This window comes from Trachurus japonicus, chromosome 14 (genome assembly GCF_045865225.1).
Source record: "Trachurus japonicus isolate A0001 chromosome 14, Traja_1.0".
Taxonomy (NCBI): Eukaryota; Metazoa; Chordata; class Actinopteri; order Carangiformes; family Carangidae; genus Trachurus; species Trachurus japonicus.
Genome location: NC_140920.1, coordinates 13425282 through 13440713, shown reverse-complemented (window position 1 = coordinate 13440713; position 15432 = coordinate 13425282). Strand labels below are relative to the sequence as shown.

At 41.4% G+C, this 15432-nt stretch overlaps 2 protein-coding genes across 6 annotated transcripts; one reads left to right on the top strand and one right to left on the bottom strand.

Annotated features, from left to right (window-relative positions):
* Positions 1 to 1649: 1649 nt before the first annotated feature.
* On the bottom strand, positions 1650 to 6860 carry itpkca (inositol-trisphosphate 3-kinase Ca). Of its 3 annotated transcripts, XM_085797664.1 has the most exons (7): positions 6722 to 6860; positions 4201 to 4300; positions 3878 to 4091; positions 3333 to 3537; positions 2698 to 2799; positions 2503 to 2574; positions 1650 to 2316 (listed from the first exon to the last, which is right to left on the bottom strand). In XM_085797664.1, exons 2-7 carry the CDS (start codon positions 4247 to 4249, stop codon positions 2110 to 2112), a joined length of 849 nt encoding a protein of 282 aa, XP_085653790.1. In that variant the 5' UTR covers positions 4250 to 4300; positions 6722 to 6860; the 3' UTR covers positions 1650 to 2109. The 3 variants fall into 3 exon arrangements, with proteins under 3 accessions (XP_085653790.1, XP_085653791.1, XP_085653792.1); XM_085797665.1 differs by lacking the exon at positions 6722 to 6860 and having other exon boundaries at positions 4201 to 4563; XM_085797666.1 differs by lacking the exon at positions 6722 to 6860 and having other exon boundaries at positions 1650 to 2330; positions 4201 to 4520.
* Positions 5987 to 15376, top strand: ccdc61 (coiled-coil domain containing 61). Of its 3 annotated transcripts, none has more exons than XM_085797663.1 (13): positions 5987 to 6251; positions 7688 to 7845; positions 7929 to 8011; positions 10302 to 10462; positions 10552 to 10704; positions 10957 to 11164; positions 12198 to 12298; positions 12415 to 12635; positions 12743 to 12821; positions 12912 to 13109; positions 13196 to 13229; positions 13697 to 13763; positions 13870 to 15376. In XM_085797663.1, exons 2-13 carry the CDS (start codon positions 7698 to 7700, stop codon positions 13962 to 13964), a joined length of 1548 nt encoding a protein of 515 aa, XP_085653789.1. In that variant the 5' UTR covers positions 5987 to 6251; positions 7688 to 7697; the 3' UTR covers positions 13965 to 15376. The 3 variants fall into 3 exon arrangements, with proteins under 3 accessions (XP_085653789.1, XP_085653787.1, XP_085653788.1); XM_085797661.1 differs by having other exon boundaries at positions 6010 to 6251; positions 12198 to 12280; XM_085797662.1 differs by having other exon boundaries at positions 6039 to 6251; positions 12198 to 12280; positions 12418 to 12635; positions 13870 to 14217.
* The last annotated feature ends 56 nt before the right edge of the window (positions 15377 to 15432 follow it).

Here is a 15432-nt window from a genome sequence, read left to right as displayed (position 1 = left end):
TGTGTTAAATAAATTCATAAATTGTCCCTGAATTCCTAGTTCACATCGACCTGGGAGGTTCAAACCCTGATTAAGCGAAATTAATTTTGAGCAGTGGCACAAATATTAGATAAATAGCCTATCATGTGTGCAGAAGCTCATCAATCAGATCAATAGGAGGAGGTGTGAAGACCACAGATCTTGTTCTCTGTTTACTTTGGTCAAGACACTGACTGAAAACCATCCCAGTGGGGTCAGCAGCTCAGTGTGTAGGGGCTGTAGTGGTGCTGTGCAGCTTGCAGCCCTTCTGAGAGGGGCTTTTTGTTGTTGCTGCAGACTGTGTGGGAGGATTTGTTGAGCGTGACTTTCAGTTTCTCTGTCTGTTCATCCCTTTAATCTTGTCTGAGGCTGCAGGCGAGGGCAGGGTTCCCTCTGGCTGAGTGACAGGAGAGGACAGGTGTGGAAGACAGAGAGCACATCTGCCTTCATCTCACCGCTCCAGTTCAATTCATATCTTCATCGGTTCAGATTCAGAGCACTGCTTATTAGACACTTTTACATGATATTTTAATTACAGGTGCATCTCAATAAATTAGAATATCATGAAAAAGTCAATTTCCAGTTGTTCAATAGCCCCAACCAAGTATTGTGTACCTATAGATGGACATACTTTTCAGAAAGCCAACATTTCCATATTAAAAATGCTTTTTAATTTATTTATGTTTTGCAATATTCAAATTTTTTGAGACACTAAATTTTAGATCTTCATTAAATGTGAGCCATAATCATTACAACGAAAATAAATCAAATAAATAAAGACATGAATGAAATGTTTCATTCTGTGTATTGGATCTACATAATGTATTAGTTTCACTTGTTGAATTGAATTACTGACATAAACTATTCCATTATATTCTAGTTTATTGAGATGCACCTGTACTTTCTGATGGATCAAATAGCAACCACTACCTAACATAAAATATGTTTTTAGATATCAATCTTAATTGTTTAGTATAAATCTAGGAAAATAAACAGTATAACCTCGTATAGCCACATTATATTGGCACACAATTAAAACCGTTACACAATGAATGCAAATGTAGAAATAGTAGAAATACTGTGGTAATTCATTTCTTTACCGCTCTGGTAAACAATGCATACTGTTTATCCACTGGTGCTTCCTTTGGGCCTGCTTTGTTTGGTAGATAAACAACAAGTAGAGCTGAGATTTTTTGTTTTTTTGATCAAAGCTTGATGGCGAGAAAGTTTCACCCACGTATTGATGATGCTGCTGCTAGTAAAGTCAGGGGGTGGGCGTTTTGTCAAGAGCCTATAATTGTTAGTCCACAGGAACCACCGGCCTAAACTGGTCAGATGTGACATTATTCATAGTTTAAATGTATTAAGTGCTAGAAAGATCCAAGGGCTTTAGACATATTTATTGACTTTAATCTTAAATCTAGTCCTCACTCATAAAGAGTGAAATTACTTCCTGTCGAATTTGCCACTTTCCAGTAACAATGTATATCAAACCGTGACACATCCAGTATCAAAGCCCTCTAAAATAATATGTAAAACATTAAAATATTCAAATGAAGCATTTAAAATTTACAGGACAATGATTTTAATTAGCTGAAGAAATGCAGAAAATAACAGTCCACTTCATGGCATCAGAGCTTTAGCACCATTTTAATGACAGCGTGACATTTAAACCGATCGTCTCCAGCCAGAGAGTTTGGACATATTTTTTAGCATATAATCGCTAGTGCTAGTGTTTCTTGAAATAATGAGGAGTCATCTCCCGACTGCAGGGTCAGGCTGCTCCTGCAGAGGCTGGAGACTGTGATTGTGTTTTGTTCTGGTGCAGTGCAAGTGAGCGTATAGGTCTAATCAACAGTCACAGTGAGTGGATATATACTGTACAAGGTTATTGGTCAGGCAGCGTGGAGATATTTATTGTTTTGTGTTTTTAAAAACGGCGTGTTTTCATTTTTACACCCTTTTACTTTTGTTTGTTACATTAATGGAGTTCATTCCACAACCGTTTCAGAGGCTAATCCATCTGCAGTTGTTCATTTCTATGGGTGTATAAAGTTTGTTTGTGTTATTTCCACACATTGTATTTGGCGTTCAGGTCAGTGGCAGCATGCTGGCCAGGATGTCAATGAGGTTGTCCAGACCCCACAGGTAGCCATCCTCTCGATTGCCCTCCACCCAGGGAGTGCGGTGGTCCAGTGTGAGCTGCGGCGGCAGGGACGCTGTCTTTGCAAAGTCAATCATCCAGACTCCAGTCCTGCCTGTCCAGTCGTGAACAAACAGTAAGGAGCTGCCCACAACCTGCAGGGAAACAGCTGTTAAGAAAAATGATAATGTACTATATAATAATCAGCCGAGACAAGCCGACACACAGACACAGGCCTGAAGACACATTATACATTTACAGTGAAGCTCTTTTCTCCCTTACATCTGCAAAATCTTATTCACAACATCTTAATCACTGTTGTTCACTGTTGCACAACTAACCTCATGTGTCCTGAAGAAGTCGGACGCCTCCAACACCTGACGCAGCTGTTTCAGCTGTCTCAGATAACCCCACTGACGGGAAAGACACAGATATTTATTATTTATTTATATAGTAGATTTATCCATTTATTTATTTATTTATTTATACAAAGTAGGGAAGTAGAAGCAAACAAAGCCGGTAAACATCACACTCACCATAATGTGCGTACTGGATTCGACAAAGTTGTCCAGAGCTTCTATCACTTGCTCTCTGCTTTTGGTTCTTTTGAAGTTTGTGTGACATTCATCATTTGCCTTCTGCAAGGAAAAGTACGGATTACAGCACTGGAAATAAAACATGTGTACCAATAGAAAATAAACATTTATTTATGCAAAATAAAACAAACTACACTGTTTACTAGGCAATTGAATCAAGTCAACTGGACTCTACTCGAACTGAAGAAGCCACTTGGATAAGGGGGCGAAACGTCTTCAAAGACAAAAAACTAAGTCCAGTTGACTTGATTTAATCGCTTAGAGATGCCTTTGACCTGGACAAATGAGAATTTGCACAGAAACTACACTGTTGCCAATAAAGTTGGAATAAAATATCTTTTTTTTTTTACCTCTTCTCGTGAAATGATTGTGACAATGTGATTAATTCTTGATAAACAAAGTGTAAATCTTCTTAAAACCTTATTGACCAATCTCTTCCAAACATATCACTGTGAAAATTAAACCACAGTTAACCTTCATAATAGGAATAAAAAAAGAGGAATGCGTCTGAAAAAAACAAAATTATTTCAACTTGATGGGCAACAGTGCATAACGACCGTCCTTTCAGAGCATACCCTGAATCCTTCGATGCGAAACCCCAGAGTTGCCGTGGAGCTCAGCGTCTCTCTCCACTGCATGTACCTGGTCTTCAGCACCGCCTGCTGGGCTCGCTCCTGCACCGTCGGGGCCTCCGGGTCCACCGCCACCATCTTCTCGTACATGTCGTTACGAGGCTGGGGCCGCTCTCGGGCCATGTGCAGCTCCTCCTCCAGGTACGTGCTGTGAAGGACAGTGGCTCATTGTCTTTATTGTGAATGGAGCATAGTAATTGTATTAAAGACTTATTTGCAACCATGACAAAACCAAAGCTTTGCAGAGGAACATAATCCTTACACACAGTATGATTTAAATATCTTTTTTAAACACATAAATAAAGCTCTTTTCCTATGTACACTAGTACATTAAACTACTATTAGATTTAATGACGTCTTATAATGTTGTCTGAGCTCAAGCTGTGCCTCTGTGAATAAAATACTAGCTATCTTGAACAACTGTTTCTCTTTTTTTGCTTGTTTTATGCACACAATATTTCTCCTCATCTTGCCCAGTTAAAACTCACCGGCTGCCCATCTTGCAGTCCATGATGGCAGGTGTGTTGAAATGGGTCAGCAAGTTATCCATCATGTTGTAATCCTGCTTGTCCCGCTGCACCACGCCGTGGTAGGCTGGAACAAAGGGCCTCAAAGTGTCCTTCATCAGCCTGAGGTAGCATTGTTGTTCTGTCTTACAGAACCTCTTCAGCAGTGTACCATAATCCCCCACATGAAAGCTCCCTGCAAAAGACGAGGAAGGAAGTAAAAGAATCACATTGAATTATTTTTTAATCAAAATTAGACTCGCCGAGGAGAACTGTGAAAGAGGAGTAAGGTCAGATGAACAAACCTGCATGTCCGACCACTTGCAGCCACTGCTGAGGTTTCTTAGGAGTCATAGGAACGAGAGACGACGTCCCGAAACTTTTGTTTTTCTTCCATGCAGAACTCTGCATGTGACGACAAAAAAACACCCTCAGGCCGTCATTCCTCAGCACACACACACACACTCTCTCACTCTCTCTCTCCTGGTCACACTCATGTGCTGCCTGTGTGTTTTTGTGTGTCTTCACGGACAGGCAGCAAGGACCTCAGACTTCAGACTCAGTCGCTCAGGTTTTTCAACTTATGGGTGAACAACGTCTCCATGGAAACAGCCTTTCATTAAGACTGAGTTAGGACTTGTAGAGGGCAGGGTCAGCTCTGGTGTTATGCAAAAGGTTTATCAAACATTGACAGGGAGAAGTTGTTTTCTACTGAAAACTGCTATTAAGCACTTACCCAAACACATTGAAGGTTGAACACACTGTGGTATTTGTCTTACTGGTGGAAGATCATGAAAAAACTAACTGTGCTGTAATTTTAAATATATATTTTGTCCTTTACATCTCAGAGGGAATTCCCACCCAAAGTTTTACATGTACAACATATGATCAGTTTTTCAAATATGATGCTCTGTTAAAGATAAAACCATCCAAAAGTATAAAACCAGTTTAAGTTGGTGGCATTTTGGCCAACTACAACAGTAAATGCTGCTTAAAAATGAATGACACTTATAATAACCCAGAACTTCATACAAACACAGTTTTCTGAATAAAGAGGACTTGAACTTTTGATACTACTTGAAGTACATTTTGCAGTGTTATTAAAATTCTGTGAGTCAGTTTTGTAAGTGGAGGACTTCTCCTCATAAAGGATGTTCTTTTTTATGTTGAAGTGAACAAGTGCAGCATCTTCCTGCTATTTCCTTCTATGAGTGAAGTTAAGCGCTGATCCCACTCGCTTGTTTTGAATAGAAGAGCCAAGAGGAATTATTCCTCACAATAAAAAAAAAAAAAAAAAGGATCACATGTTAGATTCCATAATTAATGAGAGTATTTGACAGCAAATATTAAAAAGAAATGTTTTGTCTGTGACCAAATATTTGGCAATAATTAAATACATTTATATAGCCTATTAATTTTCAGCATCTTCTCCACTCACACTCGCAGTGACGATGTGTGTTTTCAGTTGCTGGTCCAAAACTGTGGAATAATTTGCTACATTCAGTTCATTCTTCACTCTCAATTAATATCCCATCTCTTTCCCAAATTTAATTTATTTCCTATTTCTTCTTTTTATCTTTTTTATTCTATTTTACCTCATCCATTTTTATTCTATTTTATCCTACTACACCTGTCTATTTTACTTCATTGTATCTGTTTTCCCCATTGCAAATGATTGAGTGTAAGATAGCGTTTCCCCAATGTCTCTAAAATCCAATGTTCTAAAAATTATTGTGTGAATGTATATGTATTTTTTATCATGTGAAGCACTTTGAGCTGCCATGGGCATGAAAAGTGCTATACAAATAAACCCTAATTGAAAGCAATATATTTGGCATAGTACAAATCCTCCATCATCCTCTGTTTTTTTTGTTGTTGTTGTTGTTTTACCGACTGTCTTTAAATGTTCTTTCTCTCTGTCTTTTTCTCTCTTTTTATATTATTTTGGTCATAGTTGTTCTTGTGTAAAGCATTTTGGTCAACATACATTTGTTGTTTTTAAATGTGCCCTGCTATAAATAAAGCTCGTTCACGACCAGTAGGTGGCGGCGGCGCGCCTCAGCGGTGACGTCACAGCGACAGCGCAGAGGGGTGAAGAAGAATTTAACGGTTCCCGGTTGTTGAACCGCTGCTGCCGCTGCACCTCCTCCTCCTCCTCCTCCTCCTCCTCCTCATGGAGCCGCCGGTCGGTGCTTTATCAGACTGATCTGGGACCGAGTGCAGCGAGTGAAGTGAACCCCCCGGTCGGTCGGGCGGTTCTGCAGTTTCACCGACTCAAACCACTGCGATGTTGTGTTTCTACCGAGCGGCTAACAAGTGCTAACAAACAACGGAGCTGCTCCGCCGCGGATCAGAGGTAACGTAACGTGATTTTTGCTTGGCCGTTACTCACAGAGAAACGTTACGTGGTTCACGCGCAGATAGTTTTTGTAAAAAATAAAATAAAATAAATACAACTACCCAGTGTTGATAACTAACTAACTAACTAACTAACGGTAACGTCCGTGCTAGCTGACTTTGGCTAACATTAACGTTGCCAGGGCTGCTGACCTAGTAACAGCACAAGAGCAGAATAATTAATAATAATATTATACAGAAGAGTCGACCATTAAACGAAATTTCATCGTAGTTTAACACTGTAGCTGTTTTTAATACAAGGTTGGCACAGTGCGGTGGTGAGAGACCGGTTTAATACAGATTTACATGTCACTGTCTCTTTCACTCTTGCACAGGAGAAAGTGAAGTCAAGCGCGAAATCGTAAATCACAGCAGCAGCACTGTAACTGCAGCGAAACGGGGAGAAAAAAAGAGTTACTAGCAACTTACCAAGTGAAAAGCGACTTAATGCATTTGCTGTTCAGTCGTCGACATATGCTGCTCTCAGTCTCAGCCATCGACCACAACTTTTTTCAATAAAAAAAAACGATGATGGCACCTTTTAAAATGAACCCCGCCTGCTCGCTAGCGCCGCCCGCGGTGTGTTATTATGACCACAGACTGTATGGTTAGGATGGAGAAAACCACAACACTGATAAGGAAAACCTTCAAATAATCAATACACTGACTCCGTTTTTGTGATTATAAATACCGGTAATCATAGTTACATTAATAATAACAGATATCCGTCCTATCATGCTCTGCTTTTGCAAGTAAATCTTTTGAATGTGATAAAAAAACAAACAAAAAAAACTGTAAAGCTGGAATCAAATGCATGAAGCTATACAATGTAAAATTATGCACTTTATAAAACAATATTGTGAGTGAAACGAACTGAAAAATGATGTTTACTTTTTAGCAGTGTGTTACAATGGATAACTATTAACAGATATCCATCCTCCAATCATGCTTTATATTTGCAAGTAAATCTTGTGAATGTGATTAAAAACAAACATGTAAAGGTGAATGCAAATACTTAATATAATGCGCTTTCAAAAACAATATTGTAAGTTAAATGAACTGAAAAATATAGTTTACTTTTTATCAGTGTGGCTCAGAAATGAGGCAAATTACAGTCGTTTCCATTTTAATTTATCTTGAGAGCCTCTTTACACCATTGGCGCTCAGGTTTAGGTTTATCCAGGTTTATCAGATAATTGATACGATCATGTTGGCTTCATCCTGGCTCTGCTGCATGGTGCAGGAAATCAAAATTTTCTCACGCTATTGAAATCTATTGTTCTTAGTCAGGTTGGGCTTTAGATCTCGTTTGTCTCTAGATCTCAGATGTATGTACCGGTAGCTTTTATTCCAGTTGCTTGTAATCCATAGAAATCAATTATTTCTTCTGCACAGATCCAGAGCAATGGAGCAGGGCTCTGAGGTGATGGAGGACATTGTGTTTCGGGGGGTGGAGTTTTCTGTGAAGATCGAGGTGGACCAAGGTTCACTCATGGTCGAAATCTCGGACTCAATGACAGCGGATCAGTGGAGGGGGGAGTTTGATCCTGCATGTAAGTAACATAAAATGAAAATTTACAAAATGAAAAATCCCCCACTCACACCATTAATATGTATGTATTTATTTATTTTTCAGACATTGAGGACCTCACTCGAAAAACTGGTAACTTCAAGCAGTTTCCCATTTTCTGTAGCATGCTGGAATCAGCTGTTAGACAGGTACGTTTGCCGTTGCACTCGAATAGAAATTAAAAAAAAGAAAGAAAATAGAGGTGGTAGATATTAAGTCAGTGGAAGGATGCGAAGCTGTGGAGACACTGACAGCCACACACACACACTCACACACTCACACTCTTGCTCCAGGCTGTGTGAGCTGAGGCGAGACTCATTCATTCGAGTTCAGTGTTTCCACTTGAGCGAAAAATGTGCAGTTGTCCCGAGCTGTCTTGTTCCCTTTCTCAAATTCATGAATGTACAGGAGCAGGGGCTAAAAGGAGAGAGGCCCTGGAGGAATATAGGAGTAACAATTGGATTTATGGGTACACTGTGAAATCGGTGTCAGCCGAACTGTCGTATACACACAAGCACAGCAAACGCACACACATGCAACCTTTTGTGTGGGCAGTTCAGACGAACAGCAGTACCGTCAAGGTCTTTGCACACCAAGTCAGTTTTTCTATATCGTCATCCGACAAAAATAGTTATCCACACACAGACACCTAACACACTGAGTCTGATGCGTTTTATGACGATACCTTTTTATTTTCTGGTCCAAAATTCGCAAAAGTCGTCACGCAGTGAGGATGCTCGTGTGGTCCCATTGAAAAATCAAAAGAGAAAATGAAAACATTGGGTCCATCCTATCGGGAGAGGACCTCAAGAGCAAAGGGACCTGCTTGTAAAATATCCAGATCGCTTCCATAGTTAATTTTATGTCAGTGGTCCAGTTTGATAGATTATTGATTGTTAGCTCAGCTGGAGCCACACATTGAAAAGAAGATGACCAATCAGCAAACAGACTTGAAACACTGACGTGAGTGGTTAGAAAGGATTTTCACAGATGCAAAAAACACAGAAAATCATACCTGTTCCAAAAACTTTAGTGACTGACGAACGTTTCAGGAGTCGGTGTATAAACATGATCGACACAAGTTGAGGTTGAATGTATTTTTAAACATGCAGCAATTTGGGACGAAAAAAATGGACTTGGTGTGCAAAGGCCTTCAGTCGGACGGTTAGAAGCAGGGTTTGAAATTAACTTTTTGACCTACTAGCCAAGTGGCTAGTAGGTCAAAAAAGTTACTCGCCAGACAGATTTTTTACTAGCCAAAACCAACAAGTTGCTTCACTATTGTATTTCGACATCAAGTTATATAGCAGTCATAGTTGTACCATATAACAAGTCATCCTGTTCTTCTCAATCAATTGTGCTCTGTAGACGATGACCTTTCAACTTTTCTGGAATAACAGTAGTTTATGTGTGGCGGCCTGCCACAGGCTCTCACAGAAGAAAAAAATAAAATAAAATATATATATATATATTTTTTTTTTTGATGACTTTCTTTAATGGAAGCAATTTCACAGGTAGCAACATGACAGTAACGTAACAGAGAAGACTTCCATTCTTCCGTTTTTTCCCCAGTTTTTTATCCCTCCCACAATCCCACCCCACTCAAAGAAGAACAGTATAATAATAATTTTTAAACAGCGCTTCACCAACTCTCATCTCTGCCAGTCAGTCCACCTGCCGTCTCTCTCGCACGCACGCACGCACACACACACACACACACACACACACACACACGCGCGCACGCACATACACACACAGACACGGGCGCATGGACAGTTGGCACTTTGCCGCTCGTAAACGTTAAATGCGCTATATCGCGCTGATTGTACAGTGTTCAAATACCACCCCCCACCCCCCCGTCCGTCCGTCGGATAGTCCGACCACCGACTCCGGCGTGCTAACAGCTAACAGCTGTGCTACAGCAGCTGACTGAGCCTCTGGAGCCGCGGCTCGGCTCACGTTAACTGGGCTCGGTGCGTTCCTCTCGGTCAGCTGTAAAGCAGCAGCGGTCTGAGGAGCATGATGTCCGTCACGTGTCCCGTTATGCGCGACTAAGTTGTGACATTGTCAGGTGACTATAAACTTATAATACACTGGGGGAAACCCTGGAAACAGATTGGGAGTCTCTTTTTTTCTAGCTCGCCAAGTGGCGAGACAGTTAAAAATCTGTCTCGCCACAGAGAAATCTGGGTCGCAAATGGCGAGTGGCGACCGCTAATTTCAAGCCCTGGTTAGAAGCTAAACAGAAACGTATCTTAATGTAACTTAAATCACATTAGATAGATGATTCTCAATTGAGATTTGAATTTCTTTGTGTATTGTAACGGCGCACACACAAAAAATGTGTATATAAAATGTGTTGTATACCTTTCTGTTTTCCAAGATCTTTTTTTTTCTGATGTTACATAGTGATTGTGAGTTGTTGTTTTTTTTCTGCAGACGAGTGATTCGGTGACACTTGACCTGTTGACCTATGCTGACCTGGAGCTGCTGCGCAACAGAAAAGCAGGAGTGGTCAGTCGCCCTCGTGGCCACCAGCAGTCGTCTGCGCTCACTGCCAAACGATATCTGATCCTCATATACACGGTGGAGTTTGACAGGTTTGTGTCTCTGTGGTGACGTTTTATTAATGCGTTATGTCCACAGGTTTAGTTTTGTGCCTCACGTGCCAACTCTTTGGTCTTTGCAGGATACACTACCCGCTGCCGCTGCCCTATGTGGGTAAGCCGGACCCAGCTGCCCTGCAGAAGGAAATCAGGAGCCTCAGGGCTGAGCTCAGCGCTCTCACCTCTCATGGAGTTGACAAATCTGCACAGCTCGAAATACAGCGGCTGAGAGCAGAGTGGGTTGCATTTAATCTTTGTCACTCACTGCGATAAATGTTGAGTGGATGTGGCACTTTTTTTTTCTTTTTTTGATGTTGTGTGTGTGTGTGTGTGTGTGTGTGTGTGTGTGTGTGTGTGTGTGTGTGTGTGTGTGTGTGTGTGTGTGTGTGTGTGTGTGTGTGGTGTGTGTGTGTGTGTGTGTGTGTGTGTGTGTGTGTGTGTGTGTGTGTGTGTGTGTGTGTGTGTGTGTGTGTGTGTGTTTTTTCAAGGCTGGCTCTGGTGAAAGAGGAGAAGGAGGCCATGGCCAAAGTACTGGAGCGACTGCAGATGACTTCGAGTGGTTCCACACAGGGGCGAGAGGACTGGAGGGTCAGAGACGCGGTCAGGACGTTAGAGGAACAGCTCGTCAAGGAGAGAGCCAAAAGTCAACGCTCGGCGAGCAAGAGGTGCCAAGAGCAGCGACTCCTAATAGAGCAGGTGGATCTTCCGCTTCTCACAGTAGCAGTCTGAAAAAAAGATTAATGTTGTTTCAGTGTTACTCACAGGGTTCGTACGTTTTGAAAAAAACTGGAAAAGTCCTGGAAAGACGTCGCCTCCGAGATGTAGAATATGTATTATAGAAGATAAACACACATTTCAGGAAAGAACAGACACGTCCTGTGATTTCCAGTCTCCTTTAATATTTAATAGAGGGAGGACAATACCTGACAGTAGTATTCTCAGCTGTCAGGTCTTGTCCCACCCCTGCTGTCAAGGGTAGGCTAAATATAATAAGGGATGGGTACCTTTCACATTTGAATCGATATGGTACCGATACTCGGATTTCGTGTTTATGTGTGGTAATTAAAGTTATTTTGTCTATAAAAAAGAAAAAGTCAAAATTCTGAATTTTGAATATTTATTTCGCAACAATGTCACAACTCCTCAGCCTTTAAGAGTATTTTATGTTTTAGGGATGGGAAATGATTTTCGAATAATCGAATAGTCATTCAATGAAAAGAAATTGAAAAAGAAATTCGGTACTGCTTCTCATTTCAAATGACAGACGAGAGAGAGAGAGAGAGAGAGAGTGTAAGAGGTGGTGGTGGGGGGCTCTAATATTCGCATCAGACAGACCCATAGACTAGCCTATCCACTCTTACTGATGCACGCGACTCGAACGTGCGTTCAGGTACCGAAATGTGGTTTGACTTCCCATGAATCGATACTCGGTACTTTCGTGAGAATTCGGTCGGTACCAATAAAAGAACCGAATTCGGTACCATCCCTAAACATAGTAGATACAAGGCTGAAAATCACAGTACATGTCTGTTCTGATGATACAAGTCAGCGGTGTAAAACTCAAGCATGTGGGAGCCTCCTTTTATATTTAATAGAGGGTGGGACAATATCTGAAAGTACAGTTCATCACAGTTTAGGGGTCATGTGTAGTCATGGAAATGTGTTGGCTTCATGTGTATGAATCCCCGTCCTCAGCTGCTTCTAACCATTTCTCCCCCGTCCTGGCCAGTTGGAGGAGCTGAAGGCATCAGAGTGCGCTCTCCGTGTTCGTGTCAAGAGTCTCACCAGTGAGCTGGCGTTACTACGGAGAGGGTTAGACACTCTAAGCGTGTACTATATCTTTACTTCCTCTCTCTTTCATTCATTCATTGACAATATGGATTTTAAAAAATTTAAATCTGAACCGGTTCACGTGCTTAGATCGTACCATCTCTTTGTGTCAGCAGCAGAGTGACTCCTGTGTCCGGTCACGTCAGCTCTCGAGTCGACGGGGAAATCTATCGCTCTCTCTCCCGCGAGAGGAGGCCGGGATACGGGGCGGTCCGGGCTCGCTCGGGCTCTAGAGAACGCGTACAGGACCGAGTGCAAAGGTCGGAAGAAAGAGGAAGAAGAGCGGATTCCTCAGGACCTCGCGCTCGCATACCCAGGCCATCGCCCTCTCCCACCGGTACCGTCTCTGCTTGGATTTTTTTGTAAATCAGTCAAATGTTAAGAGACTTTGTTATGTTCGAAACTGAGTGATAATGTGTTTTATTCCCGCTTGTTATTGTCCAGGGTCTCGGGGACCACGCTTCGATCCGACTGCGTACATCCAGGACAGAAGTCGCAGACAGAAAGAGGCAGAACTCAAAAAGTTGGTTCCTGTTCTTCTTTTCTCCCACAGTCCATCAGGATCACTGTGTCAGGTTTGTGTTGACAGTTGTAACCGCGTCTTCTGTGTCAGACAGAGGAAGGTGCGGAGGGATATGCTGACGTCACCCATCATGCCCGAGAGGGGGCGTTCACGCTCCAGAGAGACGTATCCTCACTTGACCCGGTCGGGCAGCAGAGGCAGGAGTTTATCTGTGGAGCGGAGAGGGAGCAGGAACTCGTCTGAAAGCTCGTTAGTGGACATGGATGAAATGGCCAAAAATTTGTTCAGGTGATGGGATGAACTCTCACCGGGTTGTGTGAAGTATCCGTTGTTTCAGGTGGTTATTTTAACATCAGTTGTTCTATGTTTTACAGAGGAAGAAAACAGACGTACAATGGACCCAGTGTGGTGAGTGACATTAATGTACCTCTGGTTCACTGTTTACTGCTGCTCCCTCATTTATACTGTATGTTAAACGGTAAACTTTTTACGTTTTACATCATGTTACAGTCCATAAATCCCATGAAAAGACCAAATACAATAATGTGTCCATCCATTTCCTTTTTGTGTGTCCCCCCCCCCCCCCATGTCTGAGCACCATTGTTTACAAAAGAAAGTGCAAAATCATGTTCATTTGTGGATTAATACAGTAGTGAGTATTTACAGCAGGAGCGTATGTGGGATTGACTCAGACATAAACTAGTGCCCATGTTTGTTGAAGCTGCATAGACGACAGTGGAGCTCAGATAAACACAGATCAGGGCAGACGCAGCAGTGACTCATGATGGTTTTGGTATTTTCATGAGATTTTTTGAGTTAGAAAATGTAGGACATCACCAGCTGCACCCTGAAACGTGCAATTTATCTGTTTCTAGTCAAAAGGATGCCTTTTATCCAGGAAGCCAATGTGCAGCACACCAACACACAGAATGAAAGACAAAGGTAACTCATGATCATTTTACTGAAATTGTTGCTGAAATATAATTATTCTAACCATGTAAGTATTTATGTACCTGACAAAACCTGATAATTTTCTCTCCGTCTACAGAGAGCTCCATAGACACGGGTGCCGAGCTGTCGGAGATCGATGCCAGGCTGCAGGCGCTTCAGGAATACATGAGGGACCTGGATACGGGACACTGACGCAGCTCGGAGCTCAGACCGAGGAACAGGTCGAGCTTCAGACAATGAACCTCTTCAAGTGTGTTCATGTGAGACACTAAACTTTCCTCTGGAGGGTCGACTCGGACTCCCCGGAAACTACAGCCATCACTGTGAAGGACTCATTTTTTGTGGACTGAATTTATTTTTTTTTTTTAAATATACCAAGTTTTTATTAATTAACTTAATGTGTGACTGCGTCTGGGAGTAGTTTTTATCCTTTTCTCTTCAACACCTCAGCAAACTGACCTAACTAGTGCATACATGAAAAGAAAAGATTTGGCAGCACCTTAGTTGGTTAATATTTAAATTCTCCTTTTACTCGTTGATGTTTTCTCATCTTCCAGATCCTTTATTTTTATTTTTTTTAAATACATTTTAACATGCAGGTGGTGAAGTGGATCAGTCCTTTTTTTATGTAATTGCATATCTATGTCCATATCTTGTGGGATGCAACTAACAATTCATCACTATTTATAAAATGTTGGTTGCTTTAATTATTCAGAGGGGAAAAAAATCTAAATTAATATTATTCTTGTCTGTCAAACAGTCCAAAACCCAAACATGTGAACTTCACAATTATATAAAATAGAGGAACTAGCTGTGATATTTCCAAGCCTAAAACAATCATTTTTGATTTTTGAAGTTTAAATTTTTATTTTATCAGCACTCAAGTTTTCTCCCAGTGTCCACGGATGCAAATATCAAAGCCTATTGTTGTTAACCACAGACTTCTGAACCTGTGATAGACTGGAGTTTCTTCCGCCCAGTGCATGCTGGGACATGGCCTGAAACTCAGTGACCATGTAGCTGAAATGAGCGACTGCATTTCACTACACAGTTTGGTGGGTTTTTGTCATTCCTCCCAAAGTCTTGTGTTTTCCATCCGTGTAGTTTATTTTTCACCTTGAACTCAACGTTATCAGTGCATTTACAAACATTATCATTGAAACCATCCTGACCTTTAACTTGCTGATCCACTATAGTGGACCTAATTATCATTTAAGAGTTTTATGCCAAATTACAACAGGAAACTCATTAATCCAAATACGGTAACACTGATACCTTTCATGATGCTGAAGCTGCTGTATTTGTATGTGCACGGAGACTGTTACTAAAATCCTTTCCCCAGTCTTAATTCCTTTTATACCACTTTAAATTGTAATTTATAAGAAAGCTGTCCTCTGTGTAAAGATTTTTTTTAATGTATGATCCTTTCCAGGCCTGTATAGTTTTATACAAACTGCTTTCCTATGCACTTGTGTCAGCTGCAGTTGAGCCGGAGGGAAACCTTGAAGGGTTTCCACCACTGCAGCTGCCTTGGTTTCATTAATTAACAAATAAACTTGTGAGCATGGAGCCTTCCTCTCGGGGGAGCGACTCAAGAGTCTGAACAGCTGCTCCCTTACTGCTGGGATACTTGTGTGAGAGATGCGATCATCTTCTGTTG